Source organism: Oryza glaberrima, chromosome 6, assembly GCF_000147395.1.
Source record: "Oryza glaberrima chromosome 6, OglaRS2, whole genome shotgun sequence".
Classification (NCBI taxonomy): Eukaryota; Viridiplantae; Streptophyta; class Magnoliopsida; order Poales; family Poaceae; genus Oryza; species Oryza glaberrima.
The window spans coordinates 6,735,393-6,752,231 of record NC_068331.1 but is presented as its reverse complement, the minus strand read 5'-3'; the positions used below and the strand labels follow the sequence as shown (position 1 = coordinate 6,752,231).

Here is a 16,839-nt window from a genome sequence, read left to right as displayed (position 1 = left end):
GAACATACCGCTTATCCATTTTCATAAGAAAGAACTTAGCTGGCCAAGCCACAAACACGGCCGGAGAAAGGGACTTTAATAATTAGTCCCCTACCTACATTGTGAAACAGAGGAAGTACATATTTTTTTCATACGAGCCATGGTGATCAGTAAATTGGTGATAAACGGATCATCAAAGTCATAAGATGAATATATAAGAGTTGCTCTGAACAATTGTAAATAGGTGTCAAAATTAATTGCTATTAATTAGACATCTAATGGCTTGCTAGCCACAAAATTAATTTCTCTCAACATGTATATAAACATGGACAAAGCTGGAACAAATATTACCATATGTCCCATACAAATATATTGCGCAGTTAATATTCTAATTAGTCATTTAAAATTCCTTAAAATACTCTCAAGCTGCCACGTGGTGCTATAATAAATTAAGGCAAATATTAGAAATTCTAAGAAAAAAATCAAAATACCTATTATTCGATTTTCACTTAAATCGGTAGGTCCAATATTATAAACTGTTAGATTAAATTGATCTTAAAATAAACTAAATACTACGAGGTCCCACCTTGACATAGGTACGCACCTACGTGCGCGGGTAGGTACGCCTCCCCTCCCTTTTTTCATTTTTCTCTTTCTTCTTTTTTTCCCATGCATATGCTTCCCTCCCTTTATTACTATATCATGCGCCTTCATGAGACGATTTAATCAAAATAATTTTGAGTATCTTGCATTTACATTTTTAATTTTGCAACCATACTACACGGTATGTATATACGAACTGTATAATAATTAACTAGCAATAGTTTCTTATTTACTCGAGAAAAAAAAACATGATTCAAGAGTCGCAAGTACTTAATCCATCTTCTACTCAAAAGTTTGTGAATGGTTTTCTAAGATACCTTAAGAAAAATAGAACCCTTAAATTATTATAAAATAACATTATCCAAACTTTAGTTTGCCCTGAATTTATGAGACAAAATTTCTGAACAAACAATAATCTTACCTTTCAACAATATAAGTGTCCGCGCATATGCACGGGCCACCTTACTAGTTTTGATAAAAAATTTCATCAAAATACTTCAGTTTTCGCTGTCAAATGAACGAATATGTCCACATCGCTTTGAAAATGTTTCTCTCGATCTCACAAAGAAAATCTATCCGCCCCCCTTTTTCTTTTCATTCCATTGCCCAGTGGCCATTCAACTAGCTACACTATTACAAATTTTTAAGTATTAAATTGCGGCTATTGGCTACTGCACTCCGGCGGCCGAAACTTTTACCCCTTGACCTTCACCGGATTGATGGAACGACGTCCTTAGGGGCCCCAGTGATGACCGAACTCCTCTAGTATTACCGTACTTTTCCAGCAAGAAACAACCAGGAAAGCTAGCTCATTAATTTAATTGTATGTGACATAAACATTGTGACATGGACCATGTTTTCCGTCGTCGTCGGCGTCGTGTGTATATATAGCAGCTGGTCTCTCGGCAAGAAGGTGTTGCAAGATACCCAGCACGATCTCGCCGACCGACTAAAATAACCAACAACAACACAGTCCGGCCGACCGCGGCCAATGGCGCGCCTTGCTGCTCCGGCCATCGCCCTCGTCATGGTCGCCTACTGCGCCGCGCTTTGGGCGGCCGAGCTCGACGGCTCGACTGCAGGCATCTTCCTCCCCGACTCCGGCGCCGTTGCTCTCCTCCTCACCGTCGCCGTCCTCTTCTTTCTCGCCGTCGCACTTCTCCAGCTCCAGGTGGCGGCAACCGGCGGCGATGATGATGACGCGCCTAGCTCGGTCCGTGTGCAGTGCAGCCGCAACCACCTTGGAAACGTCGCTGTGAGGAGGCTCGCCGTCGTTATATATCTTCACGGCTACGGCCGGAGCTTACATTATTGCCGTGCTGTCCATGGCCGTGTGCCCGTGTACGTCTTCTTCCTTCACCACGAGGTTCATGCTTGACTGCGTGAGACTAGCGGTAGCACGTAATTTGAAGGCTAGCTGATATATATATAAATAAATAAATTCTACTCCGTTTCTGTGCCAACATTTTTTTTTTGTTCATGCTCCCTCAGTCTCAAAATATAACTAATAAGAAACTATACTAAAAACCTGTACTAGTAGTATTAGATGAGATATATACTAATATTACGAATCTAAACAGGAGGATATTTTTATTGTATTAGGTTTTTATATATTTAGAACGGATGGAGTAACATTTAATTAGGAGTAGCATTTTTTTTTGTCATTTTTCTGTTACATAGGACATGTTGCTCCTACACCACTATGCAGGACATAAATATAAGCACTTCTATATATTTTTTTAAGAGACTGAAAATGAAGGAGAAGACAATTATGTCTCTCATTATGTGATAATGGTTGAAGACTGAGGTAAAATGAGTGAATTAAATAAGCAGTTGTTGGTGGAAGTTTATATTTGTGGACGAATAATTTGCACATATGCGACAATTTCCCTTATAAAACGCACACATAAAAAAGACAAACTAACGGGTAAATATCTTTAATCCGTATGTGTAATTTTGTGAGTTAAACTAAACTTAAACAGCTCATACCGAGAGTACTTTACGCACGACTCATCACAGTTTTGGTGCTTCCCTAATATGTTTTCATTATGGTTTGTTACCTGTTGTGACCTTTTTCTTTCCTAGTCTTTGAAAATAAGAATTAAACTACTTGCAAGCATATCAGTAAACAATCGCGGTGTTGTTCTTTGGTCCAATTTGGTATATATCATGCTAAGACTTTTAATTTTCTGTTTGCATTGTGAAGGAAGTTTTGCTATTCTTTGTAGTAACCTTTTCTTTTTGCCTTGTTTATGGAGACGAGTAGAAATATTCATGTATGGACATCAACAGCTGTGCGTCTTGCCAATACCAAAGATTGAATCTGAGTAGTAAAGTGCTTATTAGCTGAGCTTATCACGTGCATGTGAAATGAGGTAAATTATTAATATATGATTAATCAATTGTAAACTATTATAAAATCCAAAAAAAATAGATTCATTTTTTTTTAAAAGAAACTTCCATATAAATCTTTTTTTCATGAAACACACCATTTAATAGTCAAAGAAGTGTGCTCACGAAGTACAAGTAGCCCAATAAAAATGCTCTTAAGAACGCAACCTTAATGATTAGCTCAGCCCATTCAGGTCACATGAATGAAAAAAAGGATGAATAGGAAAAACATATAATTTAAATAGAAATGCAAGTGCAAAATAGAGGGTTGCAAAACACATGAAAAACATATGAATGACTATTTGATTGGGCCATAGGAAAAACACGGGAATTTGAGAAGAGATAAAGACTCAAAGGATTCTTTCCATGAGATTCTACCTCATATTAAATTTCCTCTAAAACTTGCATGAAAAGAGGCATTCCATAAGAATTTTATATGATTCCATAGGGTTCATTTATTTGATTAAAAGGGCTATGTAGGAAAAATTCCTATAGTAATGAAATCATCTAAAATTCCTATGAATTTCCTTTGAATCAAAGGGGGTCTAAGGCCCCTTTCATTCATATGATTGGCAAAGGATTTTCATAGGATTCAAATTCCTATGAATTTTTTCCTACATGTCCCTTTGATTCATAGGAATGAAAAAAAAACTTTTCATAGGATTACATTACTATGCTTCACATCTCATAGGAAAAGTAGCAAGAGGTGTGATTTATTTGTGAATTTTCCTTTGTTTTTCCATGGCATTATCAAAGGACTCGTATTATCTTTCCTATGTTTATTGATTCCTGTAGGATTTGAGAAGGATTTGAGAAGGACTTGTATTGTCTAGGTGTGATCTACTTCAGTTCTTGCGCTTTTACTATATCTGTTTTTTCCTATCATGCAAATCAAAGGAGCCCTAAAATGTGTAACTTTGAGGTCCAAATGTCCCTAATTAGCATATATGCCTTTATGAAGATAAATCAAGTGTGGAGCTCGATATCTAAATTTCAGCTGACAACAACATGTATTGTTATTTTAGAGCAGTTGTGTTCCTAGTGTATACCTTTTCTTTTCATCCGAAAGATTTTCCATCTAAAAAACTTCCATATAAAAAGTGTGTATTTGCAACACGGCTGGGCTCAATAGTAATTTCGAACAACCACTACATGATGCGCCCTTCAACCTAACTTTCCACGAAGGGACTTTTAGGCTCAGATTATGTGTCAAAATAGACAAATATACGCTGATCAAGGATATTTAGACTTTAGGACTTAAGTAGAACCATTTACATATTTAGAGACATAGATCTATGTGTCAAAATAGGCAAATATAATTAGAAAACACTAACAGAAAAGAGTCAAGGGATGACACAGAAGGGGACGTAGGCAACAGGTGGAGGACCATCCATCAGAGATGCAATCGATGATGGTGAGTTGAAGGAGATGAAGAAACAGAAGATTTCAAATCCAGTCGCAATCATTTGCTTCGCTCCCGTTACGACTGAGGGGGAATGTTAGAAGTATAATATGTTAGTTAGAGATAAGAGTCAAATACAAATTATAGAGATAAGATATATCCTAGAGATAGAATCCTACAGATAAGATAGAGTCCTAGAGATAGAATCCTAGAGATAGAATCCTAGAGATAAATCTACTCTTACTTGTATTGTACTCCAAGTCTCTATCTCCTATATATGTACTCCTATATATACCCCATGAGAGGGTCGATCTAATACATCAGAAAACGCCAAAATACAATAATTAGATTTTCCATAGACACCACAAGCCAATTATACTTAAGTGGTTGTCACATGGATGGAGTCTAAGAGAGGTAGGGGAGTGTTTATGTAGAATTGGGCACAAGAGTTAGAATGGGAAGACGAAGAAATTTTGTAGGATGAAATCATATCCACAAAACCGTTTTGAAGCAAAGTGAATTCCTAACATAGGAGTAGATCTTTAGAGTTATTGAGGGGTATGGACACCATGAGCAGCAAAATTTAGGGGTTCCCAAACATTACCAAACCTCCTTGCCAAACCTAGCTAGATGTGACTTATAAATTGATGGCCACACCTTAGACAAGGTTTGACTAAAAGATGAGTGTATCACATGTGGGCCTTTGAATTAAAAAACTGTAGCATATTACAATTTTAAAAGTGAAACAAACAAATGTCTTAAAAAGTATGACAAGGTTTGGTAAAGTGAGTAAGTGAACCAAGCATCCCCTTATACTTGCCTTATCGAATTAACACAAATATCGACTCCATTAAAACATGGAACAATTGAATTATCGACCTTTCCCAACTTTGTTAAGACGATGCCTATGATGCCTATATCATGATTGTTATAATATTTTAACTTTTTATTGTAAGGTTTGTCTGCGTTTTTTTTTTTTTTGCCATAAAAAATTGTATCCTCTCCTACTTCCGATGGAAATGAAATTAGGATATTCCTTCGTTAAACCTTGGCCCATAGCTAAAAATCGACCTTATCACTGGCAGCTCGTGTCATCTTCTCCAAGCTCTCGTCCTCCACCAATGTCGGCCACCACCACCGCGCCGTCCCCGACCCCGATCCCCATCACCACCATCGCCGAGCTGAGGCAGCACCACTCCCAGCTCGTCCGCCTCGGCCTCGCCTCCCACCCGCCCCACGCGCGCCGCCTCCTCGCCTTCCTCGCCCGCGACCCCGCCCACCTCCCCTACGCCGCGCGCCTCCTCGCCCACCACCCGGACCCCCGCCCCGCCCTCCTCAACCCGCTCTTCGCCTCCCTCCCGCCGCGCGCCGCCGCGTCGCTCCTCGCCCTCATGCTCTCCCTCCCGCTCCTCCCCGACCACTTCACCTTCCCCCGCCTCCTCCCCGCCGCGCCGCTCCCGCTCGCCGCCCAGCTCCACGCGCTCCTCCTCAAGCTCAACCTCCACTCCCACGCCCACTCGCTCAACGCGCTCCTCGCCGCCTACCTCGCCGCCGCGCGCCCCGACCTCGCCCGCGTGCTCTTCCGCACCAGCGGCGGCGGCGCGCTCGACGTCGTGTCGTGGACGACAATGGTGGGCGGGCTGTGCAGGCTCGGCCTCGTGGACGATGCGCGGGAGGTGTTCGATGCGATGCCCGCGAGGAACCTGGTCTCCTGGAACTCCATGATCTCGGGCTACGTCAAGGCCGACCGGTTCTTGGATGCGTTGGAAGTGTTCGACGAAATGCGGGCGCTGGGAGTGGAGGGGAACGGGTTTGTGGCGACGAGCGCGCTGGTGGCTTGCACGGGCGCGGGCGCGCTGGGTCGCGGTAGGGAGATATACAGGTGGGTGGAGCAGAGCGGGATCGAGGTGGACGCCAAGCTGGCGACGGCGGTGGTCGACATGTACTGCAAGTGCGGGTGCGTCGACGAGGCATGGCGCGTGTTCGACTCGCTGCCGGCGAGGGGGCTCACGACGTGGAACTGCATGATCGGCGGGTTCGCGGTGCACGGGAGGTGCGACGACGCGCTCGAGCTATTCCACCAAATGGAGGCCGCAGGCGTGGCGCCCGACGACGTCACGCTGCTGAACGTGCTCACGGCGTGCGCGCACGCCGGCGAGGTCAGCGAAGGCCGCCGCTACCTCAACCACATCGTGTCTCGCCACGGCATCGAGCCCAAGGGAGAGCACTACGGCTGCATGGTCGACCTGTTCGGGAGAGCAGGCCAGCTAGACGAAGCCAAGAAGGTGATCGACGAAATGCCAATGGATCCCGACCTCGCCGTCCTCGGCGCGCTCCTCGGCGCATGCAAGATCCACGGCGACGTCGACCTCGGCGAGGCGATCGGGTGGCGCGTCATAGACCTCGACCCGGACAACAGCGGCCGCTACGTGCTCCTCGCAAACCTGCTCGCCGGCGCCGGCCGGTGGGACGAGGTGGGCAAGGTCCGGCGGCTGATGGACGAGCGGAACGTGAGCAAGGAGGCCGGGCGGTCGGTGATCGAGGTCGACGGCGAGGCCTGCGAGTTCCGGTGCGGGAACCTGCGCCACCCACAGGCTCGGGAGATCTACGCCATGGCCGTGGACATGGTGAGCAGGATCCGGGCCGAGGGGTACGTGCCGGACACCGGCGAGGCGCTGCACGACGTCGCCGAGGAAGACAAGGAGGCGGCGCTGCTGTGCCACAGCGAGAAGCTCGCGATCGCCTTCGGGCTGCTGCGCGCGAGGCCGCGCGAGACGTTGCGAATCACCAAGAACTTGAGAGTTTGTAGGGATTGCCACGAGGCGACCAAGTACGTGTCTCGCGTGTTTGGGCGTGAGATCGTGGTTAGGGACAGGAGCCGGTTCCATCATTTCAAGGATGGCATGTGTTCGTGTAAAGATTACTGGTAAGAAAAATAGACGTGCTGATGCAGAGAAATTCTTTACTACCAATCGATTCACAAATAGAGGTCACTGGGGTGCAACTGATTTTACTATCCATTCAAAGGTTCAGGAAACAGCACGGATTCACGTTTCTGAAGAACACAAAATTCACAAAATGACGCGAGGCCAATCACCTCACGGCTAAACCCGTAAACCATCCATCGACAGACACTAAGAACGCACTGCTAAACCCGTAAACCATCCATCGACAGACACTAAGAACGAGATGAAATGTAGTTCTCCATTCAGCATCTCCAACCTTCTCCATACTGCTGGTCACTCTCGATTTATAAGTTCTAAGCTATTTTTGCATTGGAGAAGTCCATCTCCGGGTGCTGTAACAAAAAAAAAGTTCAGTCAGGTAACTGAAGCGTAATAGGCGGTTAACGAAATAATGCATACACAGTTTGATCATCTGCTGCGAATTACCTGAGCCATGAATTTCTTGAGCATGTCTTGCTTCTGCATTTCATCACTTGTTGGAAGACCCATCTGCTTCTGGCGTTGATCAAACTGCACAATAGAGGAAAAATATTTAGCTCACCATGCTTTGTACAACTGTGAAGTTCTCTAGCTCAGATTGTTTATGGATCAAGGATTGCTCAACTTACCATCATCTTCTCCACAGTTTGTCGAGTCTCTGGATCCAAATCAGCGAGTTTGCTGTTCTCCGGTTCCACCTTCTGTGTATCAACTTCAGGGTCACCCTTCACTACGGATTTCCACCACTCCATTTGATTTTGCTTTGTCAGCAAAATGGACAGCGATTTTCCATCCTCTGAAGATATTATCAGAATCAAATGTTTTTTTTGTCAGTAATGAACTAAGGTGAGAGTATTTTAAAAGGTCACTTCGTAAAAGTGAAGGACTTGTATCATATACCTATGCTCCAGAAGCAGTCATCAACTTTGACTGGTTTGAAAAGCTCACCCTGTCCAGAAAGAGCCACAATTAGACAATTAGAACACCACATATCAGATTCAGAGAAAATGTGCTTTTTTTCCCAAAACAAATGCATTCACAAGAAAAATCATCAGTTTATAGTAGTTGGTACTTACATCAATGATAGGAGGCTGGCCCTTCAGCCCAACCTTCAGATGGTTCTTCTTAATATCACAGACGACAAACCTTGACTTCGTTCCTTGAGGAACAGGTACGGTGATGGTAACCTCTGGCAATTGCTGAATCCAAGAGTACTTCTCCAAATCAAGGCCATTGCCAGCATTTGGTTCTGTTTCATAGAAGAGGATTATGTTAGACGCCAATCAATTGATCTCCAAAAATTGGGGCAAATTATTTCGCCAATAGGCAAATGAAAGGACTACTACAGGTAGGATTACATGGTTATATCAAATTAAGTTCAGTTGTTTCTCGGGATATAGCATAGCACAAAACCAACTTTCTGCAGGCCCCATCAATTGAGCAAACCAAAGTAAAATTCATCCAGATTGAAATTGGCCTTCAAATCTAATGGAAACAGATACCTTTGTTCTGCATCAATTTGACAATTGCAATGGGAATTTACTTACTTATAATAAATAATGAATACATGAAGTTTATTCTAATTCCTAAATACTACTCCGTATGCACCAGTATTGTTTTACCCAGAGGTAATCAGCAGCAAATAGCTAAGCAGCAAATCCATCTTCCAACTACGAAGTATACCTATGTTATTTTTAGAAAACTAAGTATGTTGTGAGGAATAGATCGTATAAACCAATATTAGCCTTAATCAAGAGTTCTATAGAGACAAAAAGAACCTACCGCAGTAGCAGACAGAAATTAAGGTACTAAAACAACAAAAAGAAGTTTGTATTAGCATCACGCAAATAATCAAGATTCCTAAATCCCTGACAAGCAAAGTCATCAATATCTAAAGCACATTTAGCATCAAAACCCTAAAACTCAGCAGTATTAACAATTGCAGGGGGCATGGGAACAGAGTACTTACTCCTCACGTTGCCCTCCTCCTTCTTGTCCACCTCCATGCTATCCTTCCCCGCCGAGCTCTCCGGCTTCGGCTCCGCGGGCGCCTTCGCCTTCCTCTCGGCCTCGGCCGCCTTCCTCTCCGCCTCCTCCGCCTTCCTCTTGGCCTCCCTCGCCTTCCTCTCCTCCGCCTCCACCACAGCCCTCGCCGCCGACGCCATCGATGTGACCCTGCTCACCGCGGAGGGGTCGCGGAACAGGTCGGACCGCCGCCTCGCCACGTCGATTGCCGCCTGGAGGAAGGGGATCGCGCCGCCCCTCCGCTCCAGCTCCGCCGCGAGGACCTCGTCGCCGCTCCCCGCCGCCGCCGCCGCCGCCGAAGCCGGTTGCTGCTGCTGCCGCGGCGGAGCCTCTTCCTCCTGAAAGTCGGAGATGATCGCCATGTGCTTCCGCCGCCGCCGCCGCCGCCGCCGCCTCTTCTCTCTCGCTCTCCTCTAGGGTTTTCGAGAAGGAATTCTTGGGGATCTCAGATTCGCGAGGGTTTTCGAGGGAGAGGAAACTTGGGGCTTTGGACTTCGCTTATAAGGGCCCGATTGGTCTAGAAGTTTCCGGAGGTGTGTAAGGCCCTTAGGGTGGATGACAGGTGGGACCGAGGATTACAAATAAGACCCCGATTTCCCTGTTTCCTTGTAATTCCAAGTCCAAATTCTACACGAGTTTGTATTTAACAATGCTTGGGACTGGATTTCCATCTTTTCTAGTAGTATTTCGAAGTCCAAATTCTACTAGAATTGTATTCAGCCGTGCAAGTTTTGGTGTTTGAACAAAAAAAAAAGTAACCTAAATTTGGGAAAAGGTTCGAATTCTACTCGGGTTTTGTATTTAATCGTGCAAGTTTGGGTGTTTGAATCAAAACAAAAGTAATTAAAATTTGGGAAATTTTAAGGAAAAACTGTTGATAAGCCTTGCAAAAATACATGAAGCAATTGAAAATAATTTATAAATAAACCTTTTAATTTATGTTTTATGGTGAATTAAGAGCTAATGCTGAATAGTAATCTAGCATTAAAAAAATCAAAACTAATTTTGAAATTATATTTTAAAATTTTAGTTTTAGCTTCAATTAATAAGCCAATAAGTAAATAATGGAGTTGTTAGAAAACGTTGTTCAATATAACTAAGCATCCCTCCCAAAGAAAGAAAAAAAAAGAAAGGTCCACAATAGGGGACAAACATCTTCTTTTCTTGTGAAGTGAGCGTAGCTTAGGTTTGTTTGTTAGGCTATTCACAGTGCTTCACGCGGGAGTTTTCCTTCATCCCACCACGTAGACTTCATGATGTCGTGGAGGAGAGAAGGTGTGGGCCCTCGCACCTTTGCAGAACTTTTTTTCCTCAACGAAGAGGCGAGTTCCTTGTTTGAAAAAGATGAAAAAGGCACAGGTAAAGCTGAAAAAGCCGTTCACCATGCCAGTCCCTCGCCACATACAGTCGCTGCACATGAGCTTGACGGCGACTGTAGCCTCCCACTCCACGTCGTCGTCGGGGAGCTCGTGACTCGATTTGCGCCACCGAGATCCATCTCTACCCTCGCCGCCTCGAGCCAGGCGGCTGCAGCCTACCACTCCGCGCCACCGCCGGGGAGCTCGTCGACCTGATTTGCGCTGCCAAGATCGACCTCCGCCCTCGCCGCCCAGCGCCAGGCCAAATCTGGAGTTCGTGGCCGCGGAAGGGGAGAGGATGTCGTCGCCACTCCGCCCAGCATCGAGCTCTGTGCCGCCGGAAGTGGAGAGGCGTTGACAGGGAGAAGCTGCTGGCAGGGAGAAGGGAGAGGCCGCCGGCAAGGAGAGGGGAGAGGCCGTTGGCAGGGAGAGTTCATTGCAGAGCGGAGTGGGGGACGGAGGTGGTGGAGTTCGTCACCGATGAACTCGCCGAGGTGGGGGTGTGGGGGAATGGGAGGGGGGTTTTGGGGGTGGATGAGGTGGTGGGGTTAGGGGGTGGGATTTATATTCTTCTCTCAAATTTAGGATGGTTAGTGTAAATTTTGGACTTATTTGTAAATTGAAAAAAAATGAGGGCTGAAATCGAAAGGGGCAGGGCTGAAACGAAAAACTGAAGTCACTCACGAGGCTCTTTGCACTATGGGAATGCCAAAATTAGGATCCGTGTCTTTAGTCTATGTGGCATCTTATGGTTTCTTGGTTGAGTGGCTTTCACTTTGAGTGCCCTTATGGTGGAACCAACCTATCTAGATTATCCTAGATTTGACACACACACACACACCCAGGTTCAAATCCTACATTTGATACAGGTGCTTGCATTTACGACTAATTATTCTTTCAGTGATACATGTGGTGACTTCGTCAATCTGAATACACAGTTTTTCGGAGATGCTTATAAGGATAGGGTGTGCATGTGTATATTCATAGGGATGAGTGTCCATGTGTGTTTATAGAGATGAGTGTGCGCGTATTGTTAGCTATGCCTTTGTGCTATGTTTTAAAAAAAAAAAAGAACATATTCTTTTTATTCAATCTATACAAATTTCATCTTGAGACATCACTAAGTCGTCAAACCAAGCCAGCCATCTCGTTTCTCTTCTCCAACGACAGGACTAACCAACAACGATACACGCCATGATCCGGAAGGGCTCGGCGCGTCTGAGCCCGCGCGCCGTGAGGCAAATCCACGGCCACCTGGTCGTCGGAGGCATCGCCGCCGCGTGTCTCCAGCATCTCCGGGAGCTCCTGCTCTCCTGCGTCGCCACGTTCCGCGGCAGAATGGGCTACGCCCGCAAAGTGTTCGACGGAATCCCCCGCCCGGACCTCTTCATGCACAACGCCATGGTGCGCGGGTACGCGCACGCCGGCGCGCCCGGAGATGCGTTCGCGGTGTACCGGCGGATGACGGAGGCTTCCCGCCTGCGGCCCGACGCGTTCACCTTCTGCTACCTGCTGCGGGCGTGCGCCGGCCTGCCGGGTTCTCGCGCCGGGCGCCAGGTCCATGGCGCGGTCGTGAAGCTGGGATTCTTGAAGGACGCCTACGTGAGGAATGCGCTCATCAACATGTTTGCCAAGTGCGGGGATCTGAGGGTTGCCAGCGTGCTCCTTGACGAGGCCGGCGAGGGGGATGTTGTGGCGTGGTCGGCTGTGATAGCGGGGCATGCGGCGAGAGGTGACATGGCTGCTGCACGGAAGATGTTTGATGAATGTACGCACAAGGACATAGTTTGTTGGAACGTGATGCTGGGCGCATATGCAAAGCATGGAGAGATGGAGAATGCGAGGGAGCTGTTCGACCGTGCACCTGAAAAGGATGTGGTTTCGTGGTACACCATAATCACTGGGTACGCCGCGCAAGGGATGCTGAAACATGCGTTGGAGGTGTTCGATGAGATGAGGGCAGCAGGGTGGACACCTGATGAAGCGACTATTGTTAGCTTGTTGTCATGCTGCGCGAACACGGGGTCGCTCGACGCAGGGAGGATGATACATCATCAGTTGCACTTGGAACGGAGGCCATGGATAAGCATTGTTGTTGGAAATGCATTGGTATCAATGTATGCAAAGTGTGGCGATTTACATACTGCAGTCGAAGGCTTTAACACGATGAAGGATACGGATGTTTGGACATGGAACTCAGTCATAGGAGGACTGGCCTTCCATGGACAAGCAGAACAATCTGTCCGATTCTTCAAGAAAATGCTCGAGAAGAGAATACACCCAAATGAGATTTCTTTCCTATGTGTACTTGGTGCATGCAGCCATGCTGGATTAGTTGAAGATGGTCAGAAATTTTTCTATCTGATGAAAGACAGGTATGGAATTGAGCCCAATGCGAGGCATTACAGTTGCATAGTAGACATGCTTGGGCGTGCAGGCTTACTAGATGAAGCATATGCGATTGTGAGCAACATGAGGTGTGAACCAAGTGCGGTCGTATGGAGGACATTGCTTGGGGCCTGCAGAACCCATGGCAATATGACCCTAGGCAAGCTTGTGAGGGAGAAGCTTCTAAACATGAATGAAGATGCAAGTGCTGACTATGTTCTGCTCTCGGGAATTTATGCCTCATCTGGTGAATGGTTGGGGGTGGAGACAGAGCGGAGGTCAATGGATAGAAGAGGGATAAGAAAAGCTGCTGGTTATGCTCAAATTGACCGTAAACCTGCTGGTCTTTCTGCACCGTGATTACTATATATTATATGGAGTTGCATGCAAACAGTACATCAAATTCAAAACTGCCGAACAAAGTATCGTCAGCAATGAACATGAATGAGGATGAGAGTAGCAACTACATGCTGCTCTGGTATTTACACATCAAAGGGTGGAGACGGAGCAGAGGTTAACAGATATTCAGGATGACAGAATAAACTAAGTGTTCAACACTGATATGAAGTGAAGTGGATAATCTCACTGCATCAAAGAAGAAGATCAAGATGAACTTGCTATTCATAAGATCCCGTGACTTGGTTGTTTATACCATGTATGATCAAGCATATTCAAAACCTCTGAATCATGGTCTGATGAGCACTTAGCACCATCACTGGCTCACTGCCACTTAGCAGGTATGAATTTAATCATTTGGTGACACTTGTCACACTTTGGTAATTTGGTTGATGCAATCTAACAACAATTGTGATCGTAAGTACAACAATATTTTAAATCCATAACACCACATCTATATTTCATTTTCTGTAGCATTCGTATATGAAGTGTACAATCAAGGGGATACACAAGATAGAAGAGGTTGATAGCAAGAGAAAAATAGGCACACAGATTATTACATAGGCAAGTAAGTGCAAGAACCTCGCCATAATATGATACTTCACACTACAGGAAGCAAACAGTTGGCAATTTGGTCTATCGCCTGGCTAATGCAATAGCCGAGAGGAATATGAGCAGTACCAGCACAACCATGGCTGCAAATGAGCCAATCAGGGAGCCAGAGATGCGCTCACAGAAGGAATCAAACTGCTGGCAAATAGCAAGCCAGTTTGCTCTGGCATTTCCCTTGTGTGCTAAGTACACAATAGCTGCTGCAGCAGATGCCCCCGCGGTCACCAGAGCTAGCATTGCCTTCACAAGAATCACAGGTAAGTTAACAATCTATTTGCATGCTGATGCTATTCATTCTTTACTGTATAGTTAGTAACTGTCACACTTTTATTCAGGATGAAAGAAGAAACTTAGTGTTCAAAACTGATATGCAGTAAACTGGAGAAAGTGATAATCTCACCGCATCGAAAAAGATCAAGATGAGCCTGCTATACTTAGCCCTGCTCCTAATGACGTGTACAATTGACAGTGGGAGTGAAAGGATGAGATAGGCACAGACAATAGAGTTTGCCACCACAAAAAACCTGCCAACAAGAGATAAAAATGATCGAACCATCAGATGTCCATAAGTTATCTAAAGAAGCAATGCTATCAACTATTGAGGAGGCTTCTGCAAGTACGTGAGAGTTGGGAGATCGCTGTATTGCGCCTTGAACCGGATGAACTGGGTGAAGAAAGGCAGCGTCTGATTGGTGGTGCCCATGGCAATGGCACTCGCGAGGGTGCCAATGATCGCGACAAAGCGAAGTATAACATCGAGTATAGACACTCCTTTACTGACCCCCCTGCTCAGGGGTGCCTTTGAGGTCTCACCATGCTCCTCAGACCCTTCCATGGTGAGATTCTACAGCTCTTGAACCTGTGAAACTCAAATTGCTCAAGAGGTTTTGAATAAACCATTCCACCTTTCTCACACATATATACATGGTAATCTGCAGGTAATGTGAGTGGATTAGGTCCGTTGATGCCAGAGCAGGTGGCCGTGCAGGATTTGTGTTGATACGTACTTCCAGGAGCATTTCGGCTGGTAACTACTCCAATTGCCCCAAGTAGACCAATTGCATTGTTTCATGCAGGGTTTGTGGCCTCTTGGCCCTCTTTACACCAGTGGACTACTGAACTTCCACTGAACACGGGACTGGCTTGTGTCATGGCTATGCGTCTTGTTATGCAGGAGGCTTCAACTGAACGTTCGTTAGCTCGTTCCAACTACAAAAAAGGCATTGATACACACTGTTGCAAGTCATTTCATAAGATGCAGGGATATCTGCTATTCTGTCTGGAGCTTCTCTTTCGTTGTGAAGCAAGTTGGGTTGGTGTATTATTATTTCCTGCCCCTGCCAACTCAAAGAAACATATATGGCTACACCTACACACTCAGCTGTAATGCATAGCGCTACCACTTCCCTTTTAAGCTGAGTAGTTGCTTTTACCTCAAAAAAAACTGAGTAATTGCTCATATGCACTGCCTTCTATCTCCTCCCAAAAGGTTGGCCCAAAGGGAGGTTGGCCCAAAGGAGCCGGATGTAATTTTGACGGTTGACGATTTTGCAGTACAATAAAAATGGTTTTGCTATCTGTCATTCGACAGATTTTTGGTAGCTATATCAGTCAGATTTCTAAACCGTTGGATGGGTATTGAGATTGGTGCTGACCGTTGGATGTGAACTGATATTTATGCTAGCTGCAAAAACAAAAATCTCATTGTCCCGTAACCATAAAAAATAGCTACGAAGGATTTTTTTTCCCAAAATAAGTTCACTTCTCAGTAACCATTACATCAACTGATCAAAGTTTATAAAAGTAGAAAATAATTATATTGAGAGTAGATAAAATGAAAAATAATTGCATTGGTATTTAATAATATGGGTATATTTGTTTTTATTGGTGTGAATGATGAAAAAGATAAATTTATTTTGGAACAAAAGGAAGTAATTACATGCAACTTACATTCAAGCTATATTATAATTATTCGATAGTTATATTATAATTGCATACTCCCTCCGTTTCGAAATGTTTGACACCGTTGACTTTTTAGCATATATTTGACCATTCGTCTAATTCAAAAACTTTCGTGAAATATGTAAAATTATATGCCTACATAAAAATATATTTAATAATGAATCAAATGATAGAAAAACAATTAATAATTACTTAATTTTTTTTTGAATAAGACGAACGGTCAAACATGTGCTAAAAAGTTAACGGCGTCAAACATTTCGAAACGGAGGGAGTATTAATTAAACCGTACTTATAATTGGCAGATTTTTTATTGTATTTCTGCTAAAGGTTAGAAAGACAGTCCCAATAGTCGTTCGAAAGACAGTCCCAATAAAAATGCCCAAGAGACTACGGCTTATTCAGCCCAGGCATTACATGTAGAGTCAGCCCAGCAAGCGTGTCACATCGCATGGGATGTTCGGGCACTAATTAAAAAAAAACTAATTACATTACAGAATCTATCAATAAACCGCGAGATGAATTTATTAAGCTTAATTAATCTGTCATAGCAAATTATCAAATCATAGAGCAATTAGGCTTAAAAGATTCATCTCGCAAATTAGTTGCAACACAGGCTCTACATTGCCACACGCCTCGTCCTTGCATTGTAAATGGCCTAAAAACACAAAGCACCTGATCTGAATCTGCAACTCTTTTTGCTGCTCCTGTGAAATTTGTTGCTGCTGTCCTTCTATTAAAAATAGGAAGCACCCACAGCTCCAATATTAAATTTGGCACA

The 16,839-nt window shown here is 44.7% G+C and overlaps 3 protein-coding genes and 1 long non-coding RNA gene across 4 annotated transcripts; 2 read left to right on the top strand and 2 right to left on the bottom strand.

Moving 5' to 3' along the window:
• The first annotated feature begins 5,456 nt into the window (after positions 1 to 5,456).
• LOC127776343 (pentatricopeptide repeat-containing protein At5g06540-like) lies at positions 5,457 to 14,102 on the top strand. The gene is made up of 3 exons (XM_052302702.1): positions 5,457 to 7,302; positions 11,886 to 13,828; positions 13,962 to 14,102. The coding sequence occupies exons 1-2, from the start codon at positions 5,497 to 5,499 to the stop codon at positions 13,449 to 13,451; spliced, it is 3,372 nt and encodes a 1,123-aa protein (XP_052158662.1). The 5' UTR covers positions 5,457 to 5,496; the 3' UTR covers positions 13,452 to 13,828; positions 13,962 to 14,102.
• On the bottom strand, positions 7,370 to 9,822 carry LOC127775679 (protein BOBBER 1-like). Its single transcript, XM_052301960.1, has 6 exons — positions 9,290 to 9,822; positions 8,397 to 8,569; positions 8,221 to 8,269; positions 7,950 to 8,116; positions 7,768 to 7,851; positions 7,370 to 7,673 (listed from the first exon to the last, which is right to left on the bottom strand). The coding sequence occupies exons 1-6, from the start codon at positions 9,705 to 9,707 to the stop codon at positions 7,635 to 7,637; spliced, it is 930 nt and encodes a 309-aa protein (XP_052157920.1). The 5' UTR covers positions 9,708 to 9,822; the 3' UTR covers positions 7,370 to 7,634.
• LOC127775680 (casparian strip membrane protein 3) lies at positions 13,913 to 15,000 on the bottom strand. Its single transcript, XM_052301962.1, has 3 exons — positions 14,720 to 15,000; positions 14,500 to 14,623; positions 13,913 to 14,339 (listed from the first exon to the last, which is right to left on the bottom strand). Exons 1-3 carry the CDS (start codon positions 14,932 to 14,934, stop codon positions 14,124 to 14,126), a joined length of 555 nt encoding a protein of 184 aa, XP_052157922.1. The 5' UTR covers positions 14,935 to 15,000; the 3' UTR covers positions 13,913 to 14,123.
• LOC127775681 (uncharacterized) lies at positions 14,239 to 16,458 on the top strand. Its single transcript, XR_008018012.1, has 3 exons — positions 14,239 to 14,356; positions 14,435 to 14,935; positions 15,038 to 16,458. It is a non-coding gene; the product is annotated as an uncharacterized LOC127775681 (long non-coding RNA).
• Positions 16,459 to 16,839: the final 381 nt, after the last annotated feature.